The sequence below is a fragment of the Dasypus novemcinctus genome, chromosome 9 (assembly GCF_030445035.2).
Source record: "Dasypus novemcinctus isolate mDasNov1 chromosome 9, mDasNov1.1.hap2, whole genome shotgun sequence".
Lineage (NCBI taxonomy): Eukaryota > Metazoa > Chordata > Mammalia > Cingulata > Dasypodidae > Dasypus > Dasypus novemcinctus.
In genome coordinates, this window is record NC_080681.1 from 37,273,811 (window position 1) to 37,288,473 (window position 14,663).

Here is a 14,663-nt window from a genome sequence, read left to right on the forward strand (position 1 = left end):
TCATTTTATCTTTTGGCTTTCCATTGTCATATCTTACTATTGTCTGTCTTTTTACCCTTTAAGTTACTAGTAATCTTTATTTCTACACTCTTCTCCAAGTCTCTCACCCTTGTTTTTTCCTTTCAAACTTAAGTAGACCCTTTAGTATCTCTAGTAAATCTGGCCTTTTGGTAACATACCCACTTAGTTTTTATTTGTCTGTGAAGACTTAACTCACTCTTATTTTTGAAGGTAAGTTTGGTTGGATAAAGAATTCTGGTGCAGTTTTTCTTGTCAGTACTTTAATTCATAGTACCACTTTCTTGTTGCCTCCATGGTTTCTGATGAGAGATTGGCACTTAGTCTTTTTAAGGTTCTCTTGCATGTGATGTGTTGCTTTTCTCTTGCTGCTTTCAGAATCCTTACTTTATCTCTATTATTTGTTATTCGGAATAGTAGGTATCTCTGAGTAAGTCTATTTGGATTTATTATGTTTGGGGTGTGCTGCACTTCTTGGATATTGAATATGTGTCTTTGCTAAGGGTTGGGAAGTTTTTGGTTATTATTTCCTCAATATTCTTTCTGCTCTTTTTCTGTTCTTTTTTCCTTCTGGGACACCTTAATGCTTATGTTTGTACATTTTGCAATGCCATTGATTCCCTGAAACCCTGTTCCATTATTTTCATTTTTTTCTTTCTGTTCTCCTTTCTTTGTAAGTTTAGTTGCTCATACCTCCAATTCACTAATTCTGTCCTCTATCAATCCAAATCTGCAGTTATATGCCTCTAATGTATTTTTAATTCCATCCGTTGTGTCTTTCATTACCAGAAGCTGTGTTACTTTCTTTGAAGGCTTTCTGATTGTTCTTTATGCTTACCCAGTGTCATCTTCATATTCTTTATTTCTTTAGCCATATTTTCCTTCAACTTCTTGAATTGATTTAAGAGATTTGTGTGATTATCATTGATTAGTTGACTTAAATTCTGTGTCTCATCAGGAGTTTTGGATTGTTCCTTTGTTTGGGCCATCTCTTCTGGATGGCTTGTTTTTTTTTGTTGTTGTTGTTGTTTTTTGTTGTTGTTGTCTTTTTTGCTCATTCATGTCTAGGCATCTGAATGTGGTGGTGAATTTACTGTGACAGTCAATTTCTCTCTTGCCTAGTGGTTTTGTTTCATGGCTCCTCTTTGGTTTTCGTTCAGCTCATTCTAAGTCTTTAAAACTGTCCAGATGAATGTATCAAAATTGGGCTGGTGACTCACTAATGGGGCACAGATGTTCTCCCAGGGATTCAGTAGGAGAGAAACTTAAAAGCATTTTCTCCTTGCTGTTCCTCTGGTGGCTGGCAGATAATGACTGTCAGTGAATTGTTCCATGGAGGTGTCACTTTCAACCTCTGCTTGCTGGTGATTCTGCTCTGGCCAGAGCCAAGATTCAAAGCAGGCTCTGATAGCCAAATTCACTGAAGAGAAACCACTTCTGCCTTCTGCCGCACCCTCCCTCTTCCAAGGAAGACATCTCTTCCCCTCTCATTTGCTTGTAGTGAGCCAAAAGTTTTAACTAGGCTGTTCCCCTTGAGGGTGGGGTTAGCAATTCACAATTTTTGTTTTAGCTTCTTCATCTTTCTGTCCTTCATCCTCCTCAAGGATGCACAGCACTCTTCTGTTGTGAATATCCCCAAAGCAGCTCCCTCAGACAGCTTTTTGCCCTTCCTTCCTTGTTTTTGTGAGAGAGTTGAGCCCTGCCTACCTAGTCTAATGCCAACTTCCTGCTCCTAATTTCCCTTGTGATTTCTTCTTTGACACATTGGTTGTTTAAAGTGCCTTGTTTAATTTCTACACATTTGTGAAATTTCTAGTTCTTCCTCTGTTATTGATTTCTAATTTCATTCCTTTGTGATCAGAGAAGATACATTATATGATTTCAATATTTTTTAACTTATGAAGTCTTAGTTTGTGACCTAACATATGTTCTATCCTGGAGAATGATCCATATGCACTCAAGAAAAATATGAAGTCTGTTGCTTTTGGTTCTAATGTTCTATATATGTCTGTTAGGTCTAGTTGGTATTGTATCATTCAAATTTCTATTTCTTTATTGATTGTCTGTCTAGATGATCTATCCATTATTGAATGTGGTATATTGAAGTCTCCTACTATTACTCTAGAACCATCTATTTCTCCCTTCAAGAATATCAATGGTTGCTTCATACAATTTGTGGCTCTCCTGTTATGTGCATATATATTTGCAGTTGTTATATCTTCTTGTTAAATTGACTTTTTTATCACTATATAGTGACATTCTTTATTCCTTAAACATTTTTGTTTTAAAGTCTATTTTATCTAATATGTGTATAGCTACCCCTGCTCTCTTTTGGTTACTATTTGCATGGTACATTTTATCCATTCTTTTACTTTCAACCTACTTGTTTTCTGGAATTTAGGGTGAATCTCTTGCTAAAAGCATATGGTTGGGTCATGCTTTTTTACCCGTCCTGCTAATCTCTTCCTTTTCACTGGAGATTTTAATTCATTTACCTTTAAAGTCACTACTGATAGTGCAGGACTTTGTTCTGTTATTTTATTTGGTCATTCTCAGTCTTATATCATTTTTATCCCTCAATTCTGCCTACTTTGATATTTATTTGATTTTTGTATTGTACCATTTGAATCCCTTCTCATTTCTTTCTGTATGTGCTTTCATGTGTTTTCTCTGTGGTTACCACAGAACTGAAATTTACCATCCTAAATCTATAACATTCACATTTGATTTGATACCATCTTAACTTTAACAGCATATTCCTACCCTGTTCCTGTAGTCCTCTGCCCCACACCTTTTTGTTGTACTTATTAGAAAATATAACTTCATATATTGCATGTCCCAAACCTTATATTTGCATTACTTTTAAGTATTTGCATTTTAGTATCTGTAAGAAGTACCAAACATGTTATGGTGTTTCTAAGTATACATATGGTTACCTGTATTGGACATCCATATTTCTTTACGCCATTTTGATCCACTGTCTAGTGTCCTTTGCTTTCAGTCAGAACTCCCTTTAACATTGTTTGTGGGGCAGGCTTAGTGGTAACAACTTTCTCTGTATTTGTTTATCTAAGAATGTCTTAATCTCACCCTCATTTTTAGGAAACAGTTTCACCTAATATAAAATATTTGGTTGGCAATTGTTTTCTTTGAGCACTTTAAATATTTCCTCACTCTGCCTTCTTGCTTCCATGGTTTCTCGTGAGAAATCAGCACTTAACCTTGATGGGACTCTTTTGTATGTAACACATTGCTTTTCTCTTGCAGCTTTCAGAATGTCTCCTTGTCCTTGCCTTTTGATATTTGGACTCCTTTGTGCGTGGACATGGTTCTCTTTAAGTTTTTCCTTTTTGGATTTGCTGGGCTTCTTGCATATGTATATTCTCGTCTCATTAAATCTGGAAAGTTTTCTGCCAATATTTCTTTGCATATTCCTTCTGCCCCTTTCTCTCTTTCTTCTTCTTCTGGGACTACCATACTTCATATGTTGGTACTCTTGTGGTATCCTATAGGTCTCTTTGGCTCTGTTCAGTGTTTCCATTCTTTTTTCTTTTGGCTATTCAGCCTGAATCATTTCAGTTTTGTCTTCTGGTTCACTAATTCTTTCTTTTTTCAGTTCCAATTTGCTGTTGAAACCCTCTAGGGAATTTTACATTTCTGTTATTGTCATCTTCAACACCAATGTTCCTTCTTGGTTCCTTTTTTAAAGTTATATTTCTTTATCGAGTCTCTCATATTGTTTTCCTGATCTTTTGTCCTTTTTCTGTGTTTTTCTTTATCTCCCTGAGCATGAGTATCATTTTTCAAAATGCTTTGTTCCAGATATCCAACGTCTGATCTCCTTCAATGGTAGTTTCTGCATTTTTACCTTGTTCTTTTGGATGGCTATCTTTTCCTGTTTCTTTGTCTTGTAATTTGTTGCACATTGTATCATTGTATCATTGTCTTATGTTTGTTGCACATTATACCATTTAATATGCTAAAGCATTAACTTTGGGATTTAGTCCCTGGGCTGTCTGTTCCTTACATTTGTATTCAGCTATTAATATGACAGAGATTTGTTTGAGTACCAGGAGTTAATAAAAACAAACTAATACGAAAACCACCTTGCAGTCTTCGGAAATTGCTCTGCATTGGCTGGTGCTCTTCTCCAGAGTTGCCTTCTTATCAAAAAGATCAGCCTGGATTGAATGTGAAGTGCAGGGTCCTCCCGTTCTTTTTGGAGACTGTGTCTTGTCCTGGGCTTGTGCTCACTCATGGCTTTAAGACTTCATCTGCTTAAAGGAATTCAAATGCTCCCTTTACTCCCTTTATAATAGACTTTCCCTCTCCCAGGTGCTTCATTGTATGGTTTAAAGCAAACAAACATTTGTCCCAGTCCACTTTGACTTAATTGTTTCTTATACTGTGTTAGTTCTCTGTAAGCTGCCTCTGCAGGCAAGCCAGAGATGAGTCTCCTGGTTCAGGCTTTCAGGATGCCACAGGATAGATGGGCACTGCAATACAGGCAGCCTAGTGTGCACATAAGGGTTGCTCTATGCCCTCTGGAAGAGGCCCAAGGACCTACATCAGGAGCACAGTCTGGCACCACAACCACCCTATGCCAGGAAAAGTAGGTGGAGGAGCCAGCAAGGGCACCACAAACTCCTTCTACCAATTTTAAAGTGTTTTTTTTTCCTTCTTTATTGTTCAGAATTTGCCCATTTACCACAACCCTTTAAATATTTTCTATAGCTTAGAGAAAGGTGGCTCTCCTAGTTTTTGCCAATTGTTCAGAATTTGTGGGGAGAACAGTACCCTGGAGCATTTTGCACCACCATCTGGTCTACTAGAAGCCTTATTATAGTCTTTTAAGAACTGTGAGTGTGTATGAGGAGAAGAACTAGAAGATAGAGATAGTTCACTGGGAGCGGTGAGTGATTTACTGAGGTTGTATTTAGGTTAGTTTGGTTCCACAGAGGGATTTACTAAGGTGATTAGGACTGCTTGGTTCAGTAAGTTTTCTTTTGTGGTAATTAGGCCATCAGGAGTCTGTAAGGGCTGGAATAGTGCAGGAGGAAAGTAAAACTACCCATTTAAGAGATTACCATGCTCCTGTGTAGCTTGGGTGAGAGAGAGAGGCTAGGGAAATATTAAGGTCGAGTTTGATATTTAGAATAGTGAGAGTTTGAAGTTATCTTTTTCTTTATTTTCCCCTGCAGTATGTTATTTTCTTCTGCATTCCCATAGCTGTAAGATTAGTTTCAAGGTTCAGGATGAGGAGGGAGTAGAGAGGGGTGAGCAGAGAGTGAGGCTGTCAGCTTGGTTAAGAGAAAAGAATCGGTCTTTGTCACTATTGACCAGATCTTTTGTTTTACTTTCTTACTTCCTTAAGTGGGTGGCTAACAAAACCAATGTGTTTATAAAGTAATGATGAGTTGTTCAGCAATTTGGGTAGTGTTTCATCTTCAGAAGTTTCTATTGAAAAATATCTAATAATCGTATTTATAGCATATGAAGTCTCACTTGCATCAGCCAAAATCCTTGGTTAGACAAGCTGTTATCTGTCTTATGCTAATCATTGTTCCATTATCCTTGTTTTTATCTCCTTTTCATTTTGGTTCCACAGTTTACTTCCAGCATGGGTGAGGACAGACCAGAAATTTATATTTGACCATTAATTCATACAATCATTCATTTGATAAACATCCAACTATGGATTTCTTTACCTGGGGCAGATGCTTCCCAGAATTTCTTTCCAGAGAGATGTCACTGATATGTTCGATTTATAATAAGCTACTGAATGATTAAGTTAAAGGAGTAATTTAAGCTTAGCAGACTCTAACTACTGAAAATCCTTAGTTATAAAAATCTTTCGCTGTCTTGGTCCAAGAATGTGCTTATTGTAACCTCTGTTTTCCTTTTCTTCAGGCGAACATCCCAAAGTTAAGAATGCCAACAAATCCAGGGAGTGCATTAGGCATTTCTTTCCAGAAAGGAAGTGTTTTGTCTTTGACCGGCCAAGAAATGAAAAAAAGCTCCTTGCTTGTATTGAAAATGTGTTAGAAAATCAACTGAATCCTAAATTCCGGGATCAGTCAAATAACTTCTGTTCATATATCTACACCCATGCAAGGACCAAGACCCTCAGGCACGGAGTGAAGGTCACTGGGAATCGTGAGTTTCCTTTTACAAAATCATCTTTCATGTGACCTAATATGTATCAAGTGTCCAACATTTAATTATATTGCCTGATTTTTGATATTTTGTTTAATTTTGTATATAAAAGTAAACAGATATTAATAGTCTTAAGAGAAATATGTATATTTTAGTAACTATTTCCCTGCGTGGGGCTTACAAATTCCTCTCCAAAACACCAAGCATTGCCACTGATATCTTGGGCTCCACATATCTGAGGGACCCCATGGTTGATGGCAAAATCACTATCAATTATTACCACAGATACACTGTCTTCTCAGAGAAGTCTTTTGTGAGAAGTTTTTTTCTCAGTAATAATAGTTAGGAATTAATTGGTCCAAAATAGATATTAGCTATGAGTCCCTTGAAAGCATAAGAACTAGGGATATATATTATGCAAATTATCCTGCCTTATCTGTTTAGCTGTGTAATCTGTTTTCATCTTAATTTGTATTAATATGAAACACCCTTTCCATTACACCCTGCATATGTTAGATGAGGACAGTTATTTAATTTTTTTCTTAATTTTTTTAAGAAAAGCAAAATGAAAGTGGTAATAGAAATTGAAGGTGATAGCACAAGTATGTAGGTGTGTGTGTGCGTCTTTGTGTGTATTTGTGTGTGTGTGTGGCTTTAGAATCTTAATCTCAGAATGTTGGGTCCTTTTGAGTGAGCACTTGATATTTATCCCTGAGTTTCCTGCCTCATTCAGGGCTGGGGACTCTGGTGGTGACCTACGTGGATACCATCAACAGTGGAGAGGTGCCTTGTTTGGAGAACGCGGTGACAACGCTGGCCCAGCGTGAGAACTCGGTGGCTGTGCAGAAGGCAGCCGACCACTACAGCGAGCAGATGGCCCAGCGAGTAAAGCTCCCCACAGACACACTCCAGGAGCTGCTGGATGTGCACATGGGCTGTGAGACCGAAGCCATTGCCATCTTCATGGATTACTCCTTCAAGGATGACAAGCAGGAATTCTACAAGGAGCTCCTGGTACTTTTTCTTAGCATTTATTCTTTCTGATACCTACCCTTCTGAAACAATACCTAGCATCTCCATAATTGACCCCATGGCTCGTCTTATCTTCAGAGTAAAGTACTATGGATATTCATAAGAGAGAGAATTCCAGAGGACAATATTTCCTTCTTTTTTTCACCACAGGGTTTGGGAACTTTATTTTCAGAATCTGTCCAATCCTCAAGCACTACTTAAGTGAATACTGGCATGGTTCCAAACCCTGCATAGAACTTCCCTGAGTTAGTAGTAAGCTGGTTGTTCTTCTTGTGCACTCATTTCCATTTATAACAACCCAAATTGTCCAGGAAAATCTCTTAAGTGGTCATTCTTTATAGAAATTACATAACGTAATCCTAACATTTCAATGACAAGGAAGTTGCCACCCATGGAGATCAAAAGAGTTTCAGAGTTGGAAGTAAATTAAGTCTCCTGGTTGTGACTTATTGCATACCCTAATTCACTAGAGTTCTTTCCTTAAAAGGAGCACAGTTAGTTCAACCCATCTACTAGATTCTTTGAAAGTTGATATCCCCAATTCCTTTCTTCTGATGACTTGCCTCTACATTTTCATTGTAGGAAATCATAAAGAAAAAGAAGGAGGATTTCATGCTGCAGAATGAGGAGGCATCTGCTAACTACTGTCAGACTAAACTGATTGACCTATCAAAGGTTTTGATGGAAAATATTGCAGCTGGAACTTTCTGCATGCCTGGAGGCCACAAGCTTTATATAGAAGCAAAGGAAATGATTGAGTGGGAATATTGGCAAATTCCTAGGAAAGGAGTAAAGGTGAGGAATGAATAAGGGGAGCATGAAAAAGCTGACAGAATAGAGTCAAAAGAGTCTTCTGAAAATCTGAGAACAGCAACAGTTGTGGGGAATGAGACCATTGGTCTATCATGACACCTGTAGCTTTTAACATCCACTATTTGCTATTTATTCTGGAGGGGAGTAGACATGTTTGTTCCCAAAGAAAGAAAATGGGCATCAGAAACTTAGGAGAGGAAAACTAGAAATTAGTCATTCCTTCTTCAAATTCCTAGGCAGGCATTGTGCCATGTACTGAGGATTTTCAAGAGATTTTGCATGCAAAGCTTATCTAAAGTGAGAGGGAGTCAAATAAATAGACAAGTATATATAGAATTATAGAGCATATGAATCTGTGATCCTGTACTACACTGATGGTAGTAATGAATACAGTAATAATAATAAAACTAACATATTGAACACTTTTTAACCTATGTGTCAGGTATAGTGTTATGTGCTTTCCCTAAATGCTTTGACTTAATTCTCTAAATAATGTTTTGAAGCATGCCCCCTTACTGTCCACAATTTCCAGATGTGAACTGGGAGGCACAAACAGACTAAGTAACTTGCCTAAGGTACATATCCAGGCAGCAAAAGGGGAAAGCAGCAGCTCAGAGTAGAGGCAGCATTTCACACTGGGTAGGTGGTCTAGGACCTTTCCAGGAAGAGGAGTATGAGGTAAATTTTATAGTATTTATGCATGTTATCTAGTTTGAGATATTACCTGAAGGAAAAAGACTTGGGTAGATGTGCAAAAATTTTAAAAATCAGAGTTTGTGTGTTTATAGAACTGCACGTAATTCTATTTCGAACCTGAAGTTACTGGTGGGAAGAAGCACTATGTGATAGATAGATGGAAGTTAAGATGGAAGAGATATGGAGGGTCTCTGGTCACAATAAGGAGCTTGGACGCTTTGGAGGGAACCACTGGAGTGTTGCTTTTTTTTTTTTTTCATTTTGTTTTGTTTTGTTTGAGAAGGTGTGTGTTAACAGAAAAAATCATGCGAAAAGTACAGGGCTAACATATACTGCTGCCTCACTTGCAGTTGTCCCTATTAACATCGCACACTAGTGCTATCTTTGTTACAACTGATGAAACTTTGTTATAATTAGACTAACTATATTCCATAGGTTACATTAGGGATCACTGTTTGTTTTGCACAGGCCTATGTTTTTTAAAAAGTTTTTATTCTAGTAACATGTACATACCCTAAAATGTCCCCCTTTAACCACATTCAAATATATAACTCACTGGTGTTAATTACAGTCACATTTTTGTGCTACCATCATCACCATCTGTTACCAAAACTTTTCCATCACCCCCAATAGAAACTGTCTGCAAATTGAGGATTAATTCCCCATTTCTTAAGCCCAACATGACCCCTGGTAAACTCTATTCTAGTTTCTGATTATATGAATTTGCTTCTAATTATTTCATATCAGTGAAATCAAATCATGCAGTAATTTGTACTTTCATATGTGGCTTATTTCAATCAGGATGATGTCTTCAAGGTTCCTCCATATTGTCACATGTGTCAGAACTTCATTCATTTATACGTCTAAATAATATTCTGTTGTATGTATATAGCACATTTGTTTATTCATTCAACTGTGGCTGGACACTTGAGCTGCTTTCGTCTTTTGGCACTTGTGAATAATGTCGCTATGAACATAGGTGTGCAAATATATGTTCAAGTCCCTGCATTGAATTCTTTCGGTGACTCCCTAGAAGCAGGATTACCAGATAATATGGTAATTCTATACCTAACTTTCTGATGAATCACTGAACAGTTTTCCACAGCAGCTGCACCATTCCCACCAACTATGAATGAGGGTTCCTATTCATTCACATCCCTCTGTTTCTAGCTTTCTAAATTTTTTTTTTTAAGTCAAGAAAAGGTTTTGGATTTTGTCAACTGCCTTTCTGCATCTACTGAGGTGATCATGTGCTTTTTTCCCCTTTGTTCTATTAATGTGGAGTATTACAATAATTAATTTTCTTATCTTGAAACACCCTAGCATATATGAGAAAAATTGTACTTGTTCATAGTGTATAATTCTTAAAATATGCTGTTGGATTGAGTATTCTCACAGTTTTTGAGGATTTTTGCTGCTATATTCATAAAGGATTTTGTTTTAGTTTCTTAGGCTGCTGGCGGAAAATACGATTAAATGGTTAGGCTGAAATGATGGGAATTTATTAGCTTGCAGTTTGAGGCTGGGAAAATGTCCAAATCAAGGTAGTGTTTTCTTTCTGAAGACTGGAATATGGACGTTCTGGGGCTATCTGCCACAAGTACTGGCTCCTCTGTCTCATGGCAAGGCACATGGTGACATCTACTCTTTCTCTTTTCTTGTTTTCACTGATTTCTTGCTTCCTATGGCACTCCCTCTCTCTGTATTAGTTCTGTTTATAAAGGACTCAAGTAATTGGATTAAAACCTATCCTGAATGAGGTGAGTCACACCTTAACTGAAGTAGCCTCATTTAAAGGTCCTACTTAAAATGGGTTTACACCCACAGGAATGAATTAACTCTAAAACATGTTTTAGATAAAGTTCTACAATTTTTTTTCTTGTAATATATTTGTCTGGCTTTGGTATTAGGGTGATACTGGTTTCATATAATGAACTAGGAAGTGTTCTATCCTCTTCAATTTTTGGAAGATTTTGTGCAGGTTTGTTGTTAATTCTTCTTGAAACGTTTGGTAAAATTCACTAGTGAAGCCATTTGGACATTCCTTTGTTAGGTGGTTTGGATTATTGCTTCAATTTCTATACTTGCTATTAGTCTGTTTCCTTCCCTTTCTATTTCCTTTTGGGTTTGTTTACGTAATTTGTGTGTTTCTAGGAATTAGTCCTTTTTATCTAGGTTATCTAATTTGTTGATGTACAATTATCCATAGTATGCTTTTATTATAATTTTATTTCTGTAAGCAATGCCCCCCCTTCCAGTTCTGTTGCACTTTTTTTCTTCCTATTTTTTTCTCTGTAATTGTAGCTAAAGATTTGTCAATTTTGTTGCTCTTTTCAAATAACTAACTTTTGGGTTTCATTGATTATCTCTATTTTTATTCTCTGTTTCATTTATTTCCAGTCTGATATTTATTGTGTTCTTCTTCTGCTCATTTTGGATGTAGTTCATTCTTTTTCTAGTTCCTGAACGTATGAGGTTATTTTACTCATTTGAGATCTTTCTCTTTGTTTGCTTATTTATTAAACAAGTTGTGGGTTTACAGAACAATCATTCATAAAATACGAGATTCCCTTATACCACCCTATACACTTTGTATTGGTGTGGAACATTTGTTGCAGTTATTGATAGCACATTTTTACAATTGTACTAACTATAATACATGGTGTATTAGCCAAAGAGGAGCTGCTGCAAAGTAACAGAAATTGGTTGGTTTTAATAAAGGGTATTTATTTGGGGTAGGAGCTTACAGATACCAGGCCATAAAGCATAAGTTCCTTCCCTCACCAAAGTCTATTTGGAGCAAGATGACTGCTGACGTCTGCGAGGGTTCAGGCTTCCTGGGTTCTTACGTTCCTGGGGCTTACTTTCCTCTGGCTTCAAGGTTCCTTCCTTCCTGGGGTGGCTTCTCTTTCCTCTGGGTGTTGACTTCCCGAGTCTTCAGCATCAAGTTCTAATATCAGAAATCCCCAACTCTGTTCTTTGCCATGCTTTTTATCTGTGAGTTCCCACCCCTTGGTGGGTGGGGAACACAACATCCTAATTGTAACTCAATCATGTACAGATCAGGTACACATCAGATGACAAGCATAATCCAATATTTCTTTTTGGAATTCATCAATTATATCAAACTGCTACACATGGTTTAACTTAGGGTTAACTATATGTGTAGTGTCATTTCATGGATTTAAAAAAATTCTATTATCGTTTATGCAATCTAATGTTTCCCCTTTTAATTACATTCAGGTATATAGTTCAGTGCTTTTAATTATGTTCAGAATGTTGTCCTACCTTCCCCACCATCGATTACCAAAACATTTCCATCATTCCAAAACAAAACCTGTATATTTTAAGCCTCAATTCCCATTCCTTATAACCACCCTGTCTTCTGGTAACCTGTATTCTAATTTTTGACTCTATGAGTTTGCTTATTCAAAATGATTTCAATTCAGTGAGCTCATACACGATCTGTCCTTTAGTGTCTACCTTATTTCACTCAGCATGATGTCTTAAATGTTTATCTATGTTGTCACCAGTATCAGGACTTTTTTTACTTTTATGACTGAATAATACTCCATTGCATGTATATACCACATTTTATTTATGCATTTATCAGTTGATGTATACTTAGGTTGCTACCATCTTTTGGCATTGTGCATAATGCTGCTATGAACATCAGGATGTTAATATCCATTTGAGTCCTTGCTTTCATTTCTTCTGGTATGTTTTATCTCATGTGCAATTGCTGGGTTGTATGTTAGTTTTATACTTAGCTTTCTGATGAACCACCAAACTGTATTCCACAGTGCCTGCACCATTTACATTGCCATCAACAATGAATATGTGTTCTTATTTCTCTGCACCCTCTAAACATTTGTTATTGTCTGTTTTTTTAATAGCAACCATTCTAATGGGTGTGGAATGGTATCCCATTGTGGTTTTGATCTGTGTTTTCCTGATAGTTAATGTTAGCATCTTTTCATGTGCTTTCTGACCATTTGTATATCTTTGGAAAGAGTTCTATTCAAATCATATGCCCTTTTAAAATATTGTTGTCTTTTTGTTGTTTAGTTTATGGATTTCTTTATATATTCTGAAAATTAAACCCTTATCAGATATCTGGTTTCCAAATATTTTCTCCCATTGTGTAGGTTGGCACTTTACTTTCATAATAAAGCCCTTTGAGGCACAAAAGTTTTAAATTTTGATAATGTTTCATTTATCTATTTTTTTCTTTTATTGCTTGTGCTTTGAGTGTAAAGTAAAAGAAACCGTTGTCTAATACAGGGTCTTGTTTCTCCCTTAAGTTTTCTTTGAGGAGTATGTTAGTTCAGTCAGTTATATTTGGGCCTTTTATACATTTTGAGTTGATTTCTTCATAAAATGTGTGATAGTGGCTTTGTGATAAGTTTTAAGATCAGGAAGTCTGAGTCCTCCAACTTCATTCTTCCTTTTCAAGATGGCTTTAGCTACTCAGGGCCCTTTACCCTTCCATATAAATTTGATGATTGACTTTTGCATTTTTGTAAAGAAGGCTATTGGACTTTTTATTGGGGTTACATCAAATCTATAAATTGCTTTGGGCAGATTTGACATCTTAATGATGTTTCTTCCAGTTCATGAATACAGAATGTCCTTCCATTTATTTAGGTCTTTGACTTCTTTTAGCAATGTTTTGTAGTTTTCTGTGTATACATCCTTTACATCCTTGGTTAGATCTCTTCCTATATATTTGATTCATTCATTTAGCTGCTATAGTGAATCAAATTTTTCTTAATTTTTCTTCCTATTGTTTATCGCCTGTGTCTATAAGCATGACTGAATTTTTGGTGTTGACTTTGTACTTTCTCACTTTGCTGAATGCATTTATTAGCTTTAGTAGCTTTGTTTTGGATTTTAAGGATTTTCTGTTGATAGGATCATGTCATCTGCAAATGAGGAAAGTTTTTCTTCTTAATTTCCAATTAAGATACCTTTTATTTCTTTTTCTTGCCTAATTACTCTGGCAAGATCATCCAGTACAGTAATGAATAACAGTGGTGACAGTAGAGATCATTGTTTTGCTCTTTATCTTAGAGGAAAGCTTTTACTCTTTCACCATTAAGTATCATGTTAGATGTGGGCTTTTCCTATATGCCCTTTATCATGTTGAGGAAGTTTCCATCTATTTCTAGTGTTCTAAGTATTTCTATCAAGAATGAATCAAATGCCTTTTCTGATCAATTGAGATGATCGTGTGTTTTATTTTCTTCATTGTATTAGTGTGGTGTTTTACATTAATTGATTTTCTTATGCTGGACCAGCCTTGCATACCAGATAAATCCCACATTATCATAGTATATAATTTTTAAAATAAGCCGTTGCATTTGGTTTGATAGTATTTTTGTTGAGGATTTTTACATATATAATCACATGAGATATTCATCTGTACCTTTATTTTTCCTGTAGTATCTTTATTACACTTTGGTGTGAAGGTGATTCAGGTCTCATAGTATGAATTAGGGAGTGTTCCCTCTTCTTCAATTTTGTGGAAGAGATTGAGTAGAATTGGAGTTAAGTCTTCTTGAAATGTTAGGTGTAATAACTGTGAAGCCTTCTGGTCCTAGGATTTACTTTGTTGGGACTTTTTGATTACTAATTAAATCTCTTTATAGTTTTGTTGTTTATAATTTGTTTATAATTTGTTTTGTTGAAATCTTCCATTTATTCTTGAGCTGATGTTGGCAGTTTGTGTATTTCTTAAAATTTGTCCATTCTATCTAGTTCTGTAAATTATTAGTGTATAGTTGTTCACAGTATCTTCTTATTGTCCTTTTATTTCAGCAGGATGGGTAAAAATGTCCCCCTCTTCATTTCTGATTTTCATTAGTTGTATCCTCTTTTTTTCTTTGTCATTTTAGCTAAAAGTTTGTCAATTTTATTGATATTTTCAAAGAACAAACTTTTTGTTC

The 14,663-nt window shown here is 36.1% G+C and overlaps 1 protein-coding gene across 5 annotated transcripts in view; it reads left to right on the top strand.

The window, feature by feature from the left end:
• Nucleotides 1–14,663, top strand: part of LOC105746518 (guanylate-binding protein 6-like) — a 43,519-nt gene that overhangs the window by 14,899 nt on the left and 13,957 nt on the right. For all 5 annotated transcript variants that reach the window (XM_058303207.2, XM_058303205.1, XM_058303204.1 and 2 more), the window contains 3 exons: nt 5,929–6,174; nt 6,908–7,188; nt 7,789–8,001. In XM_058303207.2, the coding sequence (XP_058159190.1) occupies nt 5,929–6,174; nt 6,908–7,188; nt 7,789–8,001 (740 nt within the window). The remainder of the gene's footprint in view (nt 1–5,928; nt 6,175–6,907; nt 7,189–7,788; nt 8,002–14,663) is intronic.